Source organism: Stegostoma tigrinum, chromosome 1 (genome assembly GCF_030684315.1).
Source record: "Stegostoma tigrinum isolate sSteTig4 chromosome 1, sSteTig4.hap1, whole genome shotgun sequence".
Taxonomy (NCBI): domain Eukaryota; kingdom Metazoa; phylum Chordata; class Chondrichthyes; order Orectolobiformes; family Stegostomatidae; genus Stegostoma; species Stegostoma tigrinum.
Genome location: NC_081354.1, coordinates 77,637,344 through 77,652,722, shown reverse-complemented (window position 1 = coordinate 77,652,722; position 15,379 = coordinate 77,637,344). Strand labels below are relative to the sequence as shown.

General features: G+C 40.9%; 1 protein-coding gene across 9 annotated transcripts in view; it reads right to left on the bottom strand.

Moving 5' to 3' along the window:
- The window catches only part of sec31a (SEC31 homolog A, COPII coat complex component), a 95,222-nt gene that overhangs the window by 59,969 nt on the left and 19,874 nt on the right, over nucleotides 1-15,379 (bottom strand). For all 9 annotated transcript variants that reach the window (XR_007247217.2, XM_048527855.2, XM_048527809.2 and 6 more), the window contains exons 4-6: nucleotides 14,807-15,005; nucleotides 10,311-10,406; nucleotides 523-663 (exon numbers count right to left, since the gene is read on the bottom strand). Coding sequence is in view for 8 of the 9 variants with exons in the window: in XM_048527855.2 (XP_048383812.2) it covers nucleotides 523-663; nucleotides 10,311-10,406; nucleotides 14,807-15,005 (436 nt within the window). In the remaining variant the exon portion in view is untranslated. The remainder of the gene's footprint in view (nucleotides 1-522; nucleotides 664-10,310; nucleotides 10,407-14,806; nucleotides 15,006-15,379) is intronic.

Sequence of the window (15,379 nt, the reverse complement as noted above, 5' to 3'; positions counted from 1 at the left end):
GCAAGGCCAGCATTTCAGAAATGAATTAAAAACTTTCCAAACCTATACTGAAAATAATTATACATTGCATAAGGTTCCGTTTTGGAGTAAAATTCTGAGGCAGCTAAGAGTTGATGCAAGAAATGTTTGCACAATCCTATCTTTTTTCCCCCAAGAATTATTGTGTTAACATTTCAGTTTCCAAAATATTGTACTGAATTAAATGTCGGAACAATCATAACACATTTGTTTACACCACCCTTCCAGGAATCTATCAATGTGTTGGCTGTTTTAGTGGTGCATAATGACATGGTCATGCTACACGGTGCATAACTTTATGTTTCATGGAAGTAGCCATAACAGAAAAGGAATAACCCGCAGAGGTGCAGGGAAACTTTGGTAGAGAAGGTGAGGAACATTACTTCAAATTCAATACAACCAGAAAATTCATTTCACTTTTTTATGAATTTTAAAATTCTTTACTACAATTGAACAATGTTGCATACTATCCCAAACATAACACTTTCCAAGAAAACTACTTACTCGATTGGTGTGGTCACTGACTTTGAGTATTGGCTCATTCTTCCGCAGGTCCCAAACAACAGCACGACCACTTGGATTAGCGGAAGCCAGGATATGCTGTACTTGCCTGTTCCAGGCAACGCAACTAATGTCCTCAGGAGGCTAGAAAATAAAATAAATACTTACCAGGCAGAACCAAAGAAATCACAATACATGTTGTTACTCTCTACATCAGCTGCTCTACTTAATTAAGAAGTGCAGTTTTGTAAAATGTTATTAATCTAAAACAGAATTTCAGTTAATAACATTTTACGCAGTTGAACCAGAATATATTCCAATAACAACACCTGCGGGGTTTCATTCCACAATTTAATTGTATTTTTAATACAAATTTAAAGCTTAATGACATCTTTACTATTTGTTGATAAATTAATATTTCATTCACAGTGTTTTCAGATTATTGTTCAAGTTATTGTTCTGGGCAGTACAGTGGCTCAGTGGTTAGCACTGCTGCCTCACAGTGCCCGGGACCAGAGTTCAATTCCACCCTCGGGTGACTGTCTGTGCGGAGTTTGCACATTCTCCCAGTGTCTGCGTGGGTGCTCAGGTATCTTCCTACAGTCCAAAGATGTGCAGGCTAGGTGGAATGATGATACTAAATTGCCTGCAGTGCTCAGTGCTCAGGGATTTGTACATTAGGTGGGTTATAGGGGGATGGGTTTGGGTGGATGTCTGAGGGTCAGTGTGGACTTGTTGGGCCAAAGGGCCTGTTTCCACACTGTAGGGATTCTATGATCGTAACAGAAAAAAAAATCAAACCTAGAATCCTAGAATCATGTAGTATAGAATGAAGCCATTTGGTTCATCAATACTGTCGGTTTGTTCAAAAGAATAACGCTTCATCTTCCAAGTGCGTCTTCAATTTTCAAGTTGCATTCAGCACCATAACTGGCAGTGTTTCCAAATTCCAAACAATTAATGCATAAAACTGTTTTCCTAAAGGCATCTTTGGTTCTTTTCCCAATCATAGCTATACCCACTAGTTATCAACACCACAGCCACTGCAAACAATTTCTCTAATTATTCAAAATAGACCATCATTTTAATTTCCTCTATTAATCAGCCTTTCACCTTGCAGACAGCCTAGCAGTGCCAGGTAGGTTATGTAAGAGTCCCCTGAGGCTATCTTGCTTAGCAACCAGTTTTCCATTCTGGATACTGATGAGGGCAATGATTCCTCAGAGGAATGTAGCAACAGCCAAGTTTATGGCACCACATGTCGCTCACCTCACAGGTGTCTGGGCAAGTGGGAAGAAGGAGAGTGAAAGCACAGCAGTGGTAGGAGATTCAATGGTGATAGGAACAGAGACATACTGCCAAGACAGTATGTCATCCTCCTGGTTCCAGAGTCAGGAATATCACTTAGCTACTGCAGAACAGTCCTTTGGGTGCGACTGTTCAGCCAGACATCGTGGTCATAAATTGGTACTAATGACATACTTAAGAAGAAAGAGGAAGTCCTGAAAGCAGAGCAGATGGAGCCAGCAAAGAGACTGAAAACCAAGATTACTCCCAGTATCAGGTATGAACTAATACAAAAAATAGGTCAATTGTGCAAATCAGCACATGGTCAGAAAAATAGCTTGGGAGGAAGGGCTCTCAATTTCAGACACAAGTGTGATCTGCACAAGGAGAACAGGTTGCACTTTAAGATCAGCACTGATATCCTGGAAAAATAAAAGTGGTTACAGGAAGTAGAAAAGTTGTAAACAAAAGCAGAAGGCAGTATAGACAAATGCCAACATCAAAAAGGATCAAAATATAGAATAGTATTAAAAGGCCCAATTAAAGTCATTCAACCTGAATGCACACAGCATTCACAACAAGGTAGGTGAACTGGTGCCACAAAGTAATAAATAAGTATGATAGAACTATCATTACAAGATGTGACCACAGAATGCGCATAGCTGGGATGATCATCAAGGATACTCAACATTCAGGAACAGTAGGTAAAAATGTCAGTATATTTTGAGAGAGGATCTCAGATTGAAAGAACCAGATGTAGAACGTTTGGATAACTAAGAAACGGCAAGGGGCAGCAAACATTTTCAGCTGTTTACAGGCCACCAAACAATGGTGGGAATGAAGGATATTGCACAAATCAGGAAATAAGAAGTGATTGTAGCAAAGGCAATGCAGTAATCATGGTGACTAAAAGCTACATTTGGCTCAATCTAATGAGCAACAATGTTGTAAAAGATTAATTTCTGAAATGTGTATGAGATGATTTTCTAAAACAATATGCAGAGGAACCAACTGGGAACAGACTATTTTAGATTTAGTATTGTGTAATGAGAAAGGACTAATTAAAACCCTGATGTACAAAAACCCTGAGGGAAAAGTAACACAATATAATAATGGAAAATTCTATGTTTGAATAAAATGTAATTTAAACCAAAACTAGGGTCTTAAATCTAAACAAAGGAACATGTTAAGCTATGAGGGCTAGCTGGTTGTGGTAGGCTGGCTTAATACATTGAAAAGATACAACGGTGGATGGGTAAGGGTAGGTATTTAAAAGAATTAATACATGTTAAGAATATACATTCCTTTAAGGCCCAACAAGAAGACCAAGTCAATTGAGCTAACAAAAGAAGTTAAAGATGCTAATGGATCAATGCAGAAGGCTTGTAAATTTGTCAAAAAAAGGAGCAAGCCTGACAACTGAGAGAATCTTAGAATTCAGCAAAGGAGGACCAATAAAAAGAAAGGGAGCAAAGAATATGAATGTACACTTGCAAAGAACCTAAAAGCAGGCTGGAAAATCTTCAATAGGTATGCAAAAAGGAAAAGATGAGAAAATACAAATGTGTATCCATTACAGGCAGAGACAGGACAACTTCTAATAAGGGAAAGGGAAACGGTAGAGAAACCTAAGTATTTACTTTGTGTCTGCTTTCATGGAACAACAGGCAAGAAATCTTCCAGGTATAGTACAGATCCAAAGAACTAGTGAAAATGAGAAACCAAAGAAATCAGGATTTGTAATGGAGAAATTAATGCAATCAAAGTATGGAAAATGTTTGAGACCTGATTATCTACATCCCACAGTGTTGAAAGAGGTGACTAGAGATAGTGGAAACATCGATGGTCATCTTTCAAGACTCTGTAGACTCTGGAACAGTGCCTGCAGATTGATATGTAATGTGACTGTTTATGATAGAAAGAATAGAGAAGGTGGGGAATGATAGACTTGTTGGCCCAGAGTCAGTAGTAGGTCAGCCACTAGAATTTGTTATTAAGGATATGATTACTGGAAATTTAGAAAGTAATGATCGGATTAGGCAGAGTCAACATGGATTTAAGAAAGGGGAATCATCTTTGACAAAACAGTTAAGTTATATTTTTGAGGATGTAGCTGGCAGCTCAAGGACCTGGAGGAATGAGGGGAATGGGTGACCACCAGGCACTCAAGGAGAATCAGGATATAGTGCAGAGGTCCCCTGAGGTCCCACTCACAAATCACTTTTCCATTTTAGAAGCTGATGAGGGTGCTTGTTCCTCAAGGGAGAGCTGACAGAGCAAAGCTTCTGGAGCTATGAGCAGCCTGACTGTACAGGAGGGAGGAAGAAGAAAGTGGGAGTGATAGGAGACTGATTAGTTAAGGAAACAGACAGGCATTGCTGCAGCTGCAGACATGACTCCTGGATGTGGTGTTGCCCTCCTGGCGCCAATGTCAGGGATGTCACCGAGAAGCTGCAGGGTCACCCTAAACTGACTGGATAATATGACAGAGGTCATGGTACACATTGATACCAACAATACAGACGGAATGAAGGATGAAGCTTTGCATCAAGAATTCAGAGTAGGGTGTTACATTAAGAAGAGAACCTCAAAGGTTGTAATCTCTGGATTACTCCTGATGCTATGTGCTCTTGAGCACAAAAAATGAGAACAGAGCAGGTGAATGTGTGGCTCAATAACTAGTGCAGGAGAGAAGGCTTTAGATTCCTTGATCATTGGGATTGTTGTTTGGAAAGGGGGGAACCTTGTCAAGTGGGACAGTTTGCAGCTGAACCAGAATGGGAACAATATCCTTGCAGGAGGATTTGCTCATGCTGTTAGAAATCACGGAAAGGGAAAAAGGCAGTCTGCAAAAAAAGGGTCTTGGTTTGGGGGGCGGGGGAGGTAGATTTAATTACAATAAGGCAGGATCTGGCCAAAGTAGACTGTGAATGCTACTCCTGGGTAAATCTGCAACAGAACAATGGGGAACTGAGGGTCTTGAGTTGTTTGACATAGGGAGTGAGGACATACTGGAAGCTTTGGTAGGTTTAAGAGTAGGCACGTGCTCAGGTCTGGATGAGATGTATCCCAGGCTGCTATAGAGACAAGGGACAAAGTTACAAGAATTCTGACCCAAACTTTGAATTCCTCTCTGGCCATGAGGGAAGCACTGAAGGACTGTGAAGATAGGTAATATGGTTCCACTTTTCAAATAAAGGGATGTACCAGGAAATTACCTGGTGAGACCAGTGAGTGTCACATCAGTGGTAGGGAGAAAACTCTGAAGGAAAGAATTAATCTCCACTTGAAGGGGCAAGGTTTTATTAGGATAGTCAGCATGACTGTGGCAGAGGGAAGCCATGCCTAATAAATCTGTCTGAATTTTTCAAAGAGATGATCAGGTTAGAGATGAGACTAGTGGACTAGCATACGGATAATGATGGGATAGTGTAGGGGGAGGGGCTTAGATTAGTTCACAGGTCGGCACAACATCGAGGGCCGAAGGGCCTGTTCTGCGCTCTATTGTTCTATGTTCTAGTGCAGTTGATGTAATTTGTAGGAGTTTCAGAAAATCCTTTGACAAGGTCCCTCATGGAAAACTGATAATGAAGATAAAAGTACATGGGATCCAGGGTAACTTGGCAATTTAGATCCAAAATTGGCTCAATGGTAGGGGACAGAGGGTGGGTGGTAGAAGGCCATCTGTCTGACGTACAACAGGGATCAGTGCTTGGTCATTTATTGTTCATGATTTCTGTACACATTACAGAAGAAAATGTAGAGAGGATGATAAGTTTGGGGCATGAGTCAAAGACCGGCCAGGTGGTTGATAGTGAGGAAGAAGATTTTAAGTCACAGGAGGACATACACAGATTGGTCAGGTGGGCAGATCAGTGGCAGATGGAATTTAACCCCAAAGACTGTGAGTTGATGCCCTTGACGGGAATACACAAATGTATGGCAGGACACTAGGAAGTTCAGAGGACAGAGGGATCTTGGGGATTTCTCCACAGATCTCCGAAAATGACAGGACAGGTTAATAAGGTATCTAAGAAGGCATACGTCTTTACCAATTGTGGCATAGATTGTAAGAGTAGGGTGTTTACGTTGAAGCAGTACAAAACCTTAGTTAGGCCACAGCTGAAGTACCATGTGCATTTTTGGTCACCACATTATAGGAAGGATGCGTATGCACTGCACGGAGTGCAAAGGAGATATACACCATTATGTTGCCCGGGAGGAAGCAGTTTAGCTATGATGGGAGTATGGATAAGCTCAGGTTGTCTTCTTTACAGTACAGGAGGCTGACCAGATTGAGGTGTATAAGATTATGAGGGACATGGACAGATAGATAGAAAGCAGCTATTCCCTTTGGCAGAAGGGTCACTAACCAGGAGGCATAATTTTAAGTTGATAGGTATGAGGTTTAGAGGAGATGTGAGGGAAACATTTTCCATCCTGAGGATGGTTAGATACCTGGAATACTCTATATGGGAGGATAGCTTAGGTGAGAAACCATATAACCTTTAAAAGGTATTTGGATGAGCACTTTGAAATGTTACAATATTCAAGGCTATGAGCTGAATACTGGAAAATGAGACTTGTGTAGATTAATAGCAGCTTTTGTCTGCAGATTTGATGGGCTAAAGGCCCTCATCTGAAATGTATGGTTCAATGAACCAGTGGACATGATGTATTTGGAGTTTTCCAGTTTTCAATACAATCCCACACAATTAGAGGGACTGGAGATTGGAGGTAAGATAGCATGGATTGAAGAATGGTCAACAGGCAGAAATCTTAGAGTTAGGAATAAAGGTCTAATTCTCAGATTGGCAGGATGTGGCCAGTGAGGTATCGTCAGGATCAGTGCATGTTTATCAGCTATTCATAATCTTGCTCAGTGATTTGGGAATCAAAGTAACATTTCCAAGTTTGTCAAAAAAATGTGTGTGGGAATCTGAGTTTTCAGGATAATGCAAAAAAGTTTCAAGGTATTTAGACAGGCTGAATAGGGAAGCATAAACATGGCAGATGGAATATAATATGGATAAGTCTGAGGTTATCCACTTTGGAAAGAGGAACAGAGGTGCCAAATATTTCTTAATATGGTGGAAGATTGAGAAGAGTTGATTTCCAAAGGAAACTTACACGCCTTTGCTCATAAGCCACTGCAAGCTAGCCTGTAGATGTACTAAGCAATTTGGGAGGTAAACTGTATTTTTGTTTGATTTGATCATAGACCGTGGGCATCAATGGCTAAGCCAGAATTTATTGTCCATGCCTAATTGTCTTGGTGACGCCACAGTATGTTAGCCTTTGTCACAAGAGGATTTGATACAGGAGTAAATATTTCTCTCTCCAATCATATAGAAGCTTGGTTTTTAATCCACACCTAGAGCACTCTAAGATAATGAAATGTGAGGCTGGATGAACACAGCAGGCCCAGCAGCATCTCAGGAGCACAAAAACTCCTGGAGCTTTTGAGCTCCTAGAGCACTCTATGTGGAATTCTGGTAATATTGCCTAAGGAAGAATAAAAGTTCCTTAGAAAGACCGCAGTGAAGGTTTACTGCGGACTAATTCCAGGGATAGCAGGGATATCCGATAAAAAGAGGTTGGGGCATTAAAGTTTAGAAGAAGTCAAAATTGTAAAATGATAGATAGGTAGACACAGAAAATTATTATTTTGAGAGTTCTGGATCCTAAGGTTGAAATTTAGGCTTGAGATAAGCATGATATTTCTTCACTTGGAGGGTGGTGAATCTCTGGAATTGTCTATCACAGAGAACTACAGGAGCTTGATCTTTTCAATATTGTGCTGATCTTCAAACAAAAGTCTCAGAGAAAGGCAATGTCAAGAATCTAATCAGTAACAGACTTAACAGCAAAGAAAAACAATGTTCTTGACCAATAAACAGATGTGGAAAATAACTGACCCGTCCCAATCTGTATTCAGGACCATAAAACTGCAGGCATCTCAATAACCTCACTTCAGTCAGTAACATGCAAGAACTATAAAGGTCCCAAATAAAATAATCCGTCACATTCAAAGTCAGTGAAGATTTATGTTTTTTGTTTAAGCAAGATCAAACACAGGCGTATGAGGAAACATCCCTCTCAGAGGCCTTTTGGTGTTGAAGTATGAAGTTATTGACTACATCTTAACATTATACTATTCCTTCACTTCTTGAGAGCTCCATTTGTGAACACACTCAGTGTTCTAATACTGGTCAAAGCAGGTAAGGAAAGTTTTCATCCCTGATCAGCACCAAGCTAAGTGATCACGACAAAGATAACTGATAAATGGCCTCAGTATCTGAGCTATGGAGAAAGATTTAATGGAGGGAGGTGATAGTTTTTACTATAATTGTTGATCTCTATCAAGTACCCTGGGTTCCGTTGTGATTACTGCAAGTGTTCGGCATTCTCTCAACATGGTCTCTCACAGACAAATCCACCAAGCACCCAGGAAAATCCACTTATGGGTGGTATAACCAAGCAAAGAAAGTCACCCTCCCCACAAACATAATGGGGGGAAATGGTGAGATGCTGTGCCTCCAATCACAGGCTGGTTCTAAGCCAGCTATGGCAGAGTCACTGGGAGGGTCAGCAGCAGGAGCGCAACAGCTGAGGTGTGGGTGTTGGGCACCAGGCTCCAGAAGTTGGAGGACCGAGTTCTGGGTGCAGGTGCAATCTGTCATTTTACCAAGAGTGGGAGGGACAGCCAAGGCTGGAATTAGCCACTTTGTTGACTCTGGCAAGGGGAGATGGAGCTGCTTTTTTTTTTGTTAAACCATGGCAGCCATGACACACACTCCGCAGGGTTTGGGGGTCTGCAGGACTGAGCGAGAGGAGAGACTGAGCGAGACACAGATTGATAGGTTGGTGGGGTAGAAACAAGCTTGACAGCCAGAGGTAAGGAGTTAAAGACACAAGCCGCAAGAGCCAGGGGGTGGGGAGAAGGAGTGAGTCGGGGGGCGGGGGGGGGGGAGCGCGGCGTGGGGGAGAGAGCAGTGGGGGGCGGGGAAGAGAGCAGGGGGGGGGAGAGAGAGTGGGGGGGAAGAGAGAGTGGGGGGGAAGAGAGAGTGGGGGGGAAGAGAGAGTGGGGGGGAAGAGAGAGTGGGGGGGGAAGAGAGAGTGGGGGGGAAGAGAGAGTGGGGGGGAAGAGAGAGTGGGGGGGAAGAGAGAGTGGGGGGGAAGAAAGCGGGAGGGACGAGAGCGGGGGGAGGAAAAGAGAGCAGGGGGGGAGAAAAGAGAGTGGGGGGGGAGAAAAGAGAGCCGGGGGGGGGGGGGGAAGAGGGCAGACTGAAGGCGGGGGGAGCGAGGCAGGGGACAGCGAGAGAGAAAAGGGTTGGAACACAAGGCTGCAAAGAGGAGACCATAACCTGTCAACGTAAGAATATGGGCTAACTAGAAGGAAGGAAAATGTGAAATCTCTGAGGTAATAAACTACTTAAAGAGGAGTATGTACTCTCTAGCTTAAGGCTACACGTGATCAAGAACTATTCAGGTGGAGCATGTAATGGTACTATTATGTCAATTGCTAAATTTATATCTGAGAAGAGAAAGGGAAGTAACCAATGAAGTCCATATACTCTGTGTCAACACATACAAAAAAATACAATGGCTACAACTGCTAAATAAAGGAGATAGTGAGAATTAAAAAAGCAGCCTTTGATAACCAAATGTTAGTCCCTGAAACCAAGGTAACCTTTGAGAAAGGCTATATTTTGCATCCTCAGTCAAAGCACGAACAAGTTGCAACAGTTTCCTTTTCAATTCCATTCTAAGATGAGAAGTAATCAGTTGTCAAGTTTCTTTTGGAAAAGTGAATTACAACAATCTGTTCAAGAAATGCAGTAGATCTGGCAGCACCTATGGAGAGAAAGCAGAGTTAGTACTTCAGGTCTTGCAACGCTTCTTCAGAATAGGTCTGAGAACTGAAGAAGGGTCACCGGACCCAAAATGTTATCTCTGTTTTCTCTCCACAGATGTTGACAGACCTGCCGAGTTTCTCTAGAAATTTCTGTTTCTGTGTCAGATTTCCAGCACCTGTAATACTGTTTTTTTTTGCAATGGCCTGTCGCATGTTGAAAACAAACAAACCAACCGAAGGCAGCTCTGAGTGGAGCCATTTATCAAAACAAGTTCAAATTCTAAATCAATTTGATTCATTTCCAGCAAGCTGTTCAACAAGTATTACGTTAGAGCTGTAGAGACAGTGATACTAATACAGGTTGCACGTTATAGATATTAGGATCAACTGAAAAACTGTAGGGTGGACAAGATAATATATTATTCTTCTGATGATGATGAACCAAATTATTGTGATTGATCAAGACAAAATGAAACAGGCCAGTATTCTTGGAACCCATTTTATTTTAAATCACTCATTCCTACTGCTTTAAACGTTTGAAGCTTCACTCGTGGATTACATTCATACCCATTTTGCAGCCAGTTTCCAACAATACTCAGAATGACACTAGATTGAATACAAGGAAATGTGAATGGAATAAACATACCTGAGATTTGGTCCCAGGTGTCATTGGAGTCTCAAAATTATTCAAGTCCCAAATGTAGATTTCAGACTCATTGGCTCCTGATGCTACAAGGTTACTCTGGTCAAAAAAAGCAATCAATAATTCATTAGGTGAATAGGAAGCATTACCTGGACAACTCTTTAAAAAAAGGCAAGTCACACGTTTGCATGACCTCAGCAATCCCTTCAGCTAAGCAGACTTGTTTTTAAAATGCATCAGAAGTTCATTAGTTAAAATTAAAATAAACAAATATTTCAGGTGCAACTAAGTCTCATTATAGCAATTCTAGTAAAAGATTACACCCAAAATATTTCAGAGATAACAAGAACTGCAGATGCTAGAGTCAGAGATAAGACAGTGTGGAGCTGAAGTAACATAGCAGGTTAGGCAGCATCAGAGGAGCGGGAAAGTTGATGTTTCAGCTCAGGACCCTTCTTCAGAAAACTTTCCTGCTCCTCTGATGCTGCCTGACCTGCTGTGTTCCTCCAGATCCACATTGTGTTGTCACCGAAAAAATTGCTATTTTGCAAGTTTTTACAGATAGCATTTTATTTCTCTTCCTTTTTGTTGCATCACAGGCATTCTCTTGAGGTGCAATTTCATAAGTTGATTACAACAACGGCAGAATAAAATGTCCCTAAAATAAAACTGTGGGGGTGGGAATAAATAAGTGAAAATGCAAACAATTTTAAATGTAAAGCGATAATGCATCTGAAAAGAGTTGGAGAAGCAACCTACTCCTTTTTGACTTTATGATCCTGTTAAATGCCTTACTTCACACTTCCCATATTTCATATTACTCCATATTTCCAAACTTTTCTCACGGCCTTTTATTATTCTTTATTTTTAAATAGTCATTCTTCTGTTCAACTCCTTAATCCCCCAATAGTTCACCCACCTTCTCTAAACTGCCCTAAATTAACAACCTTCTCAGAATTCAATGTTCATGCAATTTTGTTATCTTGGGCACTTTCATTCTTTTCATCCCATTAATTAGACCTGCATCTTCAGTTGTCTAGGCCTCAGTGCCCTGTCTAAAGCTCCTACTTTGGGGAGTAATTATAAAAGCCAGCACTCATTTGCCTCTTCATCTTGACAATCATAGAGTCTACAACATAGAAACAAGACCCTTTGGTCCAACCATGCTCCCAAATTAAACTGGTCCCATATGCCTGCGCTTCGCTCATATCCCTCCAAACTTTTCCCATTCATGAACTTCTCCAAATGTCTTTTAAATGTTGAAACTGCACCTGCATCTACCACTCTGTCTGGCAGTTCATTCAACACACAAACCGCTGTGTAAGAAGTTGCCTCGTGACTTTTTTAAACTCTTTCCTCTCACCTTATAAATATGTCCCCTAGTTTTGAAAATTTCACCCTAGAGAAAAGCATCTTGTCATTCACCTTATCGCTGCTGCTCCTGATTTTATAAACCTCAATAAGGTCATTCTTCAAGCTCTAACACTCCTGTGAAAACAGTCCCAGCCGTTCCAGTCTATTTTTATATCTCAAACCCTCCTTACCCAGCAACGTCTTGGTTAATCTTTTCTGAACCCTCTCCAGTTTAATAATATCCTTCCTGTAACAGGATGACAAGAACTGCATGAAATACTGCAGAAGAACTCTCACCAGCATCCTGTACTACTGCAACATGACATCCCAACTCCTACAATCAAAGGTCTGAGCAATGAAAGTGAGCATGCTAAATGCCATTTAACTATCCTGTGGTGGTCTGTGACGCAAATTTCAAAGAATTGTATACATAAACCCCCAAGTGGCTCTGTTCTACAACATACCCAGGGCCCTACCATGAATTGTTAAAGTCCTGTCCTTGTGTATATTACCAAAATGCAATACCTCACTTTTATCCAAATTAAAGTCCATCTGCCATTCCTCAGCCCCCTGAGCCAATTGATCAAGATCACTTTGTAACCTTGGATAACCTTCTTCACTCTCCACCATACCATGAATTACTGTGTCATCTGCAGACTTACTAACCATGCCTCCTATATTCTCATCCAAATAACCTATATAAATTACAAACAAAAGTGAACCCAGCAGAAGAACTTCTAAAGGAATTTTTGTCCAAACATTAGCATACCAAGCACAGGCCTTACCCAACATAAAATAGTGTGAATGGTGGAAACCTGAAAGTAAAACAGAAAAGGCTGGAAACACTCAGCAGGTCAGGCAACATCTGCGGAAACAGAAACAGAGTTGATGTTACATGTTTGTGGAATACATGTTTAACTTTTACCAGTTCAGGGAAAAATGGTCACAGCCTCATGTGTCCGCTCCACAAATGGTACCAGAGCACAGACCTTCCCCGTTGTCTCACCTCTCCTATTGATAAGGTCTATACGGCCTCCTTGACTTGGTTTCCAAAAGTGAAAAAAGGTTTTTGTTCAGTTCCCAAGAGGCTTTTCACATTTTAGGCCCATTGCATAATATATATCTGTTGTATATTTCCACAAATGTTTGACTTACCTCACGGTAACATAAACCATTTCTACATCCAGTCTTAACACCAGCACTGTGTTCTGATAAGGTGCATGAGATCCAAATGTAAACCAAACTTACATTTTCCTCCATAAGGCCTTCCACACTTTACCAGTATGCAGTACAGAGATGAAAATGGGCCATACAGCTAGGGCCTGAAGTTACTCTAGTCAAAGCTTAAAGAAGGGTGAAAACTCAATGCCCCTCCTGAGGCTTGCATTGACTTTCAATGAAACAAAATAGATGCGCAAGGACTGAGAGGCCATAGTAGAAATAAAAGGAACAGTTGAAGAATATTATATTACAGTCCTATAAGACCAGCTTAGTGACAAGAAAACCCTGAAATTCCTAACTAAAGGTAGTGCAAACCTATACATACCACAACAGCTCAAGAAAGTGGGTGTCCACTATCGCCTTCTCAACAGTAATGGGACAGAGATAATCAATGCAGGCCTCATCAGAATGAAGGATTAAAGAAAAACAAAAAGACCCTGTCCACGTCTCTAAACAAGACAACTGCTTTTAAAAATAGTAACAAAGTGAATCACCTTCAATCTTCTCTGCTTATTTACCATATTCTAACTAGGTCAGCCCCATGCATATCTACAATGACGCAGTGGCAAGCATCATTGATTGGAGCATAGGACTGAATTATTTTTCAACAATTGCTAACTTTGTCTTCATTAGCAGTGAGGGATTAAGTTATATTCTTATGAGTTCAGTTGTAAACAGCTTATTTTAGGAAGAAATCGTACTATTGGTTAAAGGGTTTATGGTTTAATTAATGTTTTATGGCTTAAGCTGATGTAAACCTAGGCCAACAAATGAGAAATTCATTTTGAACTGAACATAGTTTTTACTTAAAGACACAGCTGTGTTTTAAAATAGCGACTTAAAGTCTGCAATAGGCCCACGTGTATTAGCTGGTATCATTATTTTGCGTTTTAATTAGTTGTAGGTGTCGACAATTATTGTTGAGTTTCACAACAGTTATTGATAGATTTCGCAGAATTCTTAGATTACAATTTAGTATGACTAGTCAAATGAAGTTCAGGATATTTTTGGTCATGCAGAAGGGAGTAGTTGTTAATAATTGGCATTCCAATGCCCAAGAATGAAGATCAAAGGTAGAAGAACTTCATTCAACAAAACAGAACAAGGTATCGGTGCCCAATAAACCAGCGGTACAACTGGTATTCTGAAGTGGATCAATTTCCTTATTAAGTATAATTTATTCTGAGCTTGCTTTGATAAACTTCTGTCAAATTCTGACAACATATACGTACCTGGAATAGACCTTGTAACTAATCAGGACTAGCAAACTTCAGGTTGAATTTGAAAGAACCAGTCTATAATTTAGTTGTAAGACACTCATCAATTGCAAGTTAAAATGCACCCCAAAATCCGAGACTCGAAGTGCACCAGAATATGCATTGCCACAAAGATGTCTTGGACCACTGCCTTTCTAGTCTGAAACTTGCATTTGAATGCCTGGATTGGCAGGATAAGTGTTTCTCTCCACTGGCAACAAGAGCTGAAATGAAATGAAACTGATCTGCTGCAACTAAATTCCTATTGAGCACAGATTCATAGCACAAAGAGCCACTTAATCTCGCACCAGTAAAGAATGCCCAGGAGGCTATGAAGTTCAGCAACATATTGGGATTGAGCACGGTCAATGCTGCACTTGACATGGGAGTGTTTTATGCTGATGCTGCACATAAACAATCAAACCATTTAGTTTGCCTTCGATCATCCTGCCAGTTGCATAATAAAACAATTATGGAGCTGCTGATTAACCAGGGCACTCGATCTCTACCAATCAGGCTACAACCAACCAAGACGCCCCATTTACTGAAACCTTTGGGAAACCCAAATACATTTTCCCCATCCTTCGCCGTGATGGAGAATGAATTATTTTCTAAGGTTTTTATTAAAATATGCAATTAGCGGAAAGTTTGAAGGTTCTGATAACTTACCTGAAAAGGATTGAAATCAAGTGCTCTAACTGGACCAGTGTGCATGTTATTCTGTCCAATCACAACATCCTCTCCTCCTGCTATAATTTCAGATGGATTGTACAGGATCACATTTCCATTTTCACCACCAGCAACTAGAACACCAGAGGACTGGCCACCCGTTGTGATTTCATGAGGACTCCAGATAAGCTTATGGTACCTTAGAAACAAATAAAAACATGAAAAATATAGAAGTATGATTGTGCTGCGTTATAGAGTCCATAAAGAAAATCCTGCACTGATTTCAGATTTGAGTTGAATGAGTTCATTTGTTATATCAAATCTACAGCAGAGAAACTGGCCATTCAGCCTATCTGCTCTGTGCACGCCACACATGCTTCCACCAATCAATTACTCTTCACTTGTCCAGTGTGTGCAGGAGGGCTTCCTGACACAGTATGTAGATAGGCCAACAAGGGGCGAAGCCACATTAGATTTGGTACTGGGTAATGAGCCCGGCCAGGTGTTAGACTTGGAAGTACTTTGGTGATAGCGATCACAATTCTGTTATGTTTACTTTAGTGATGGAAAGAG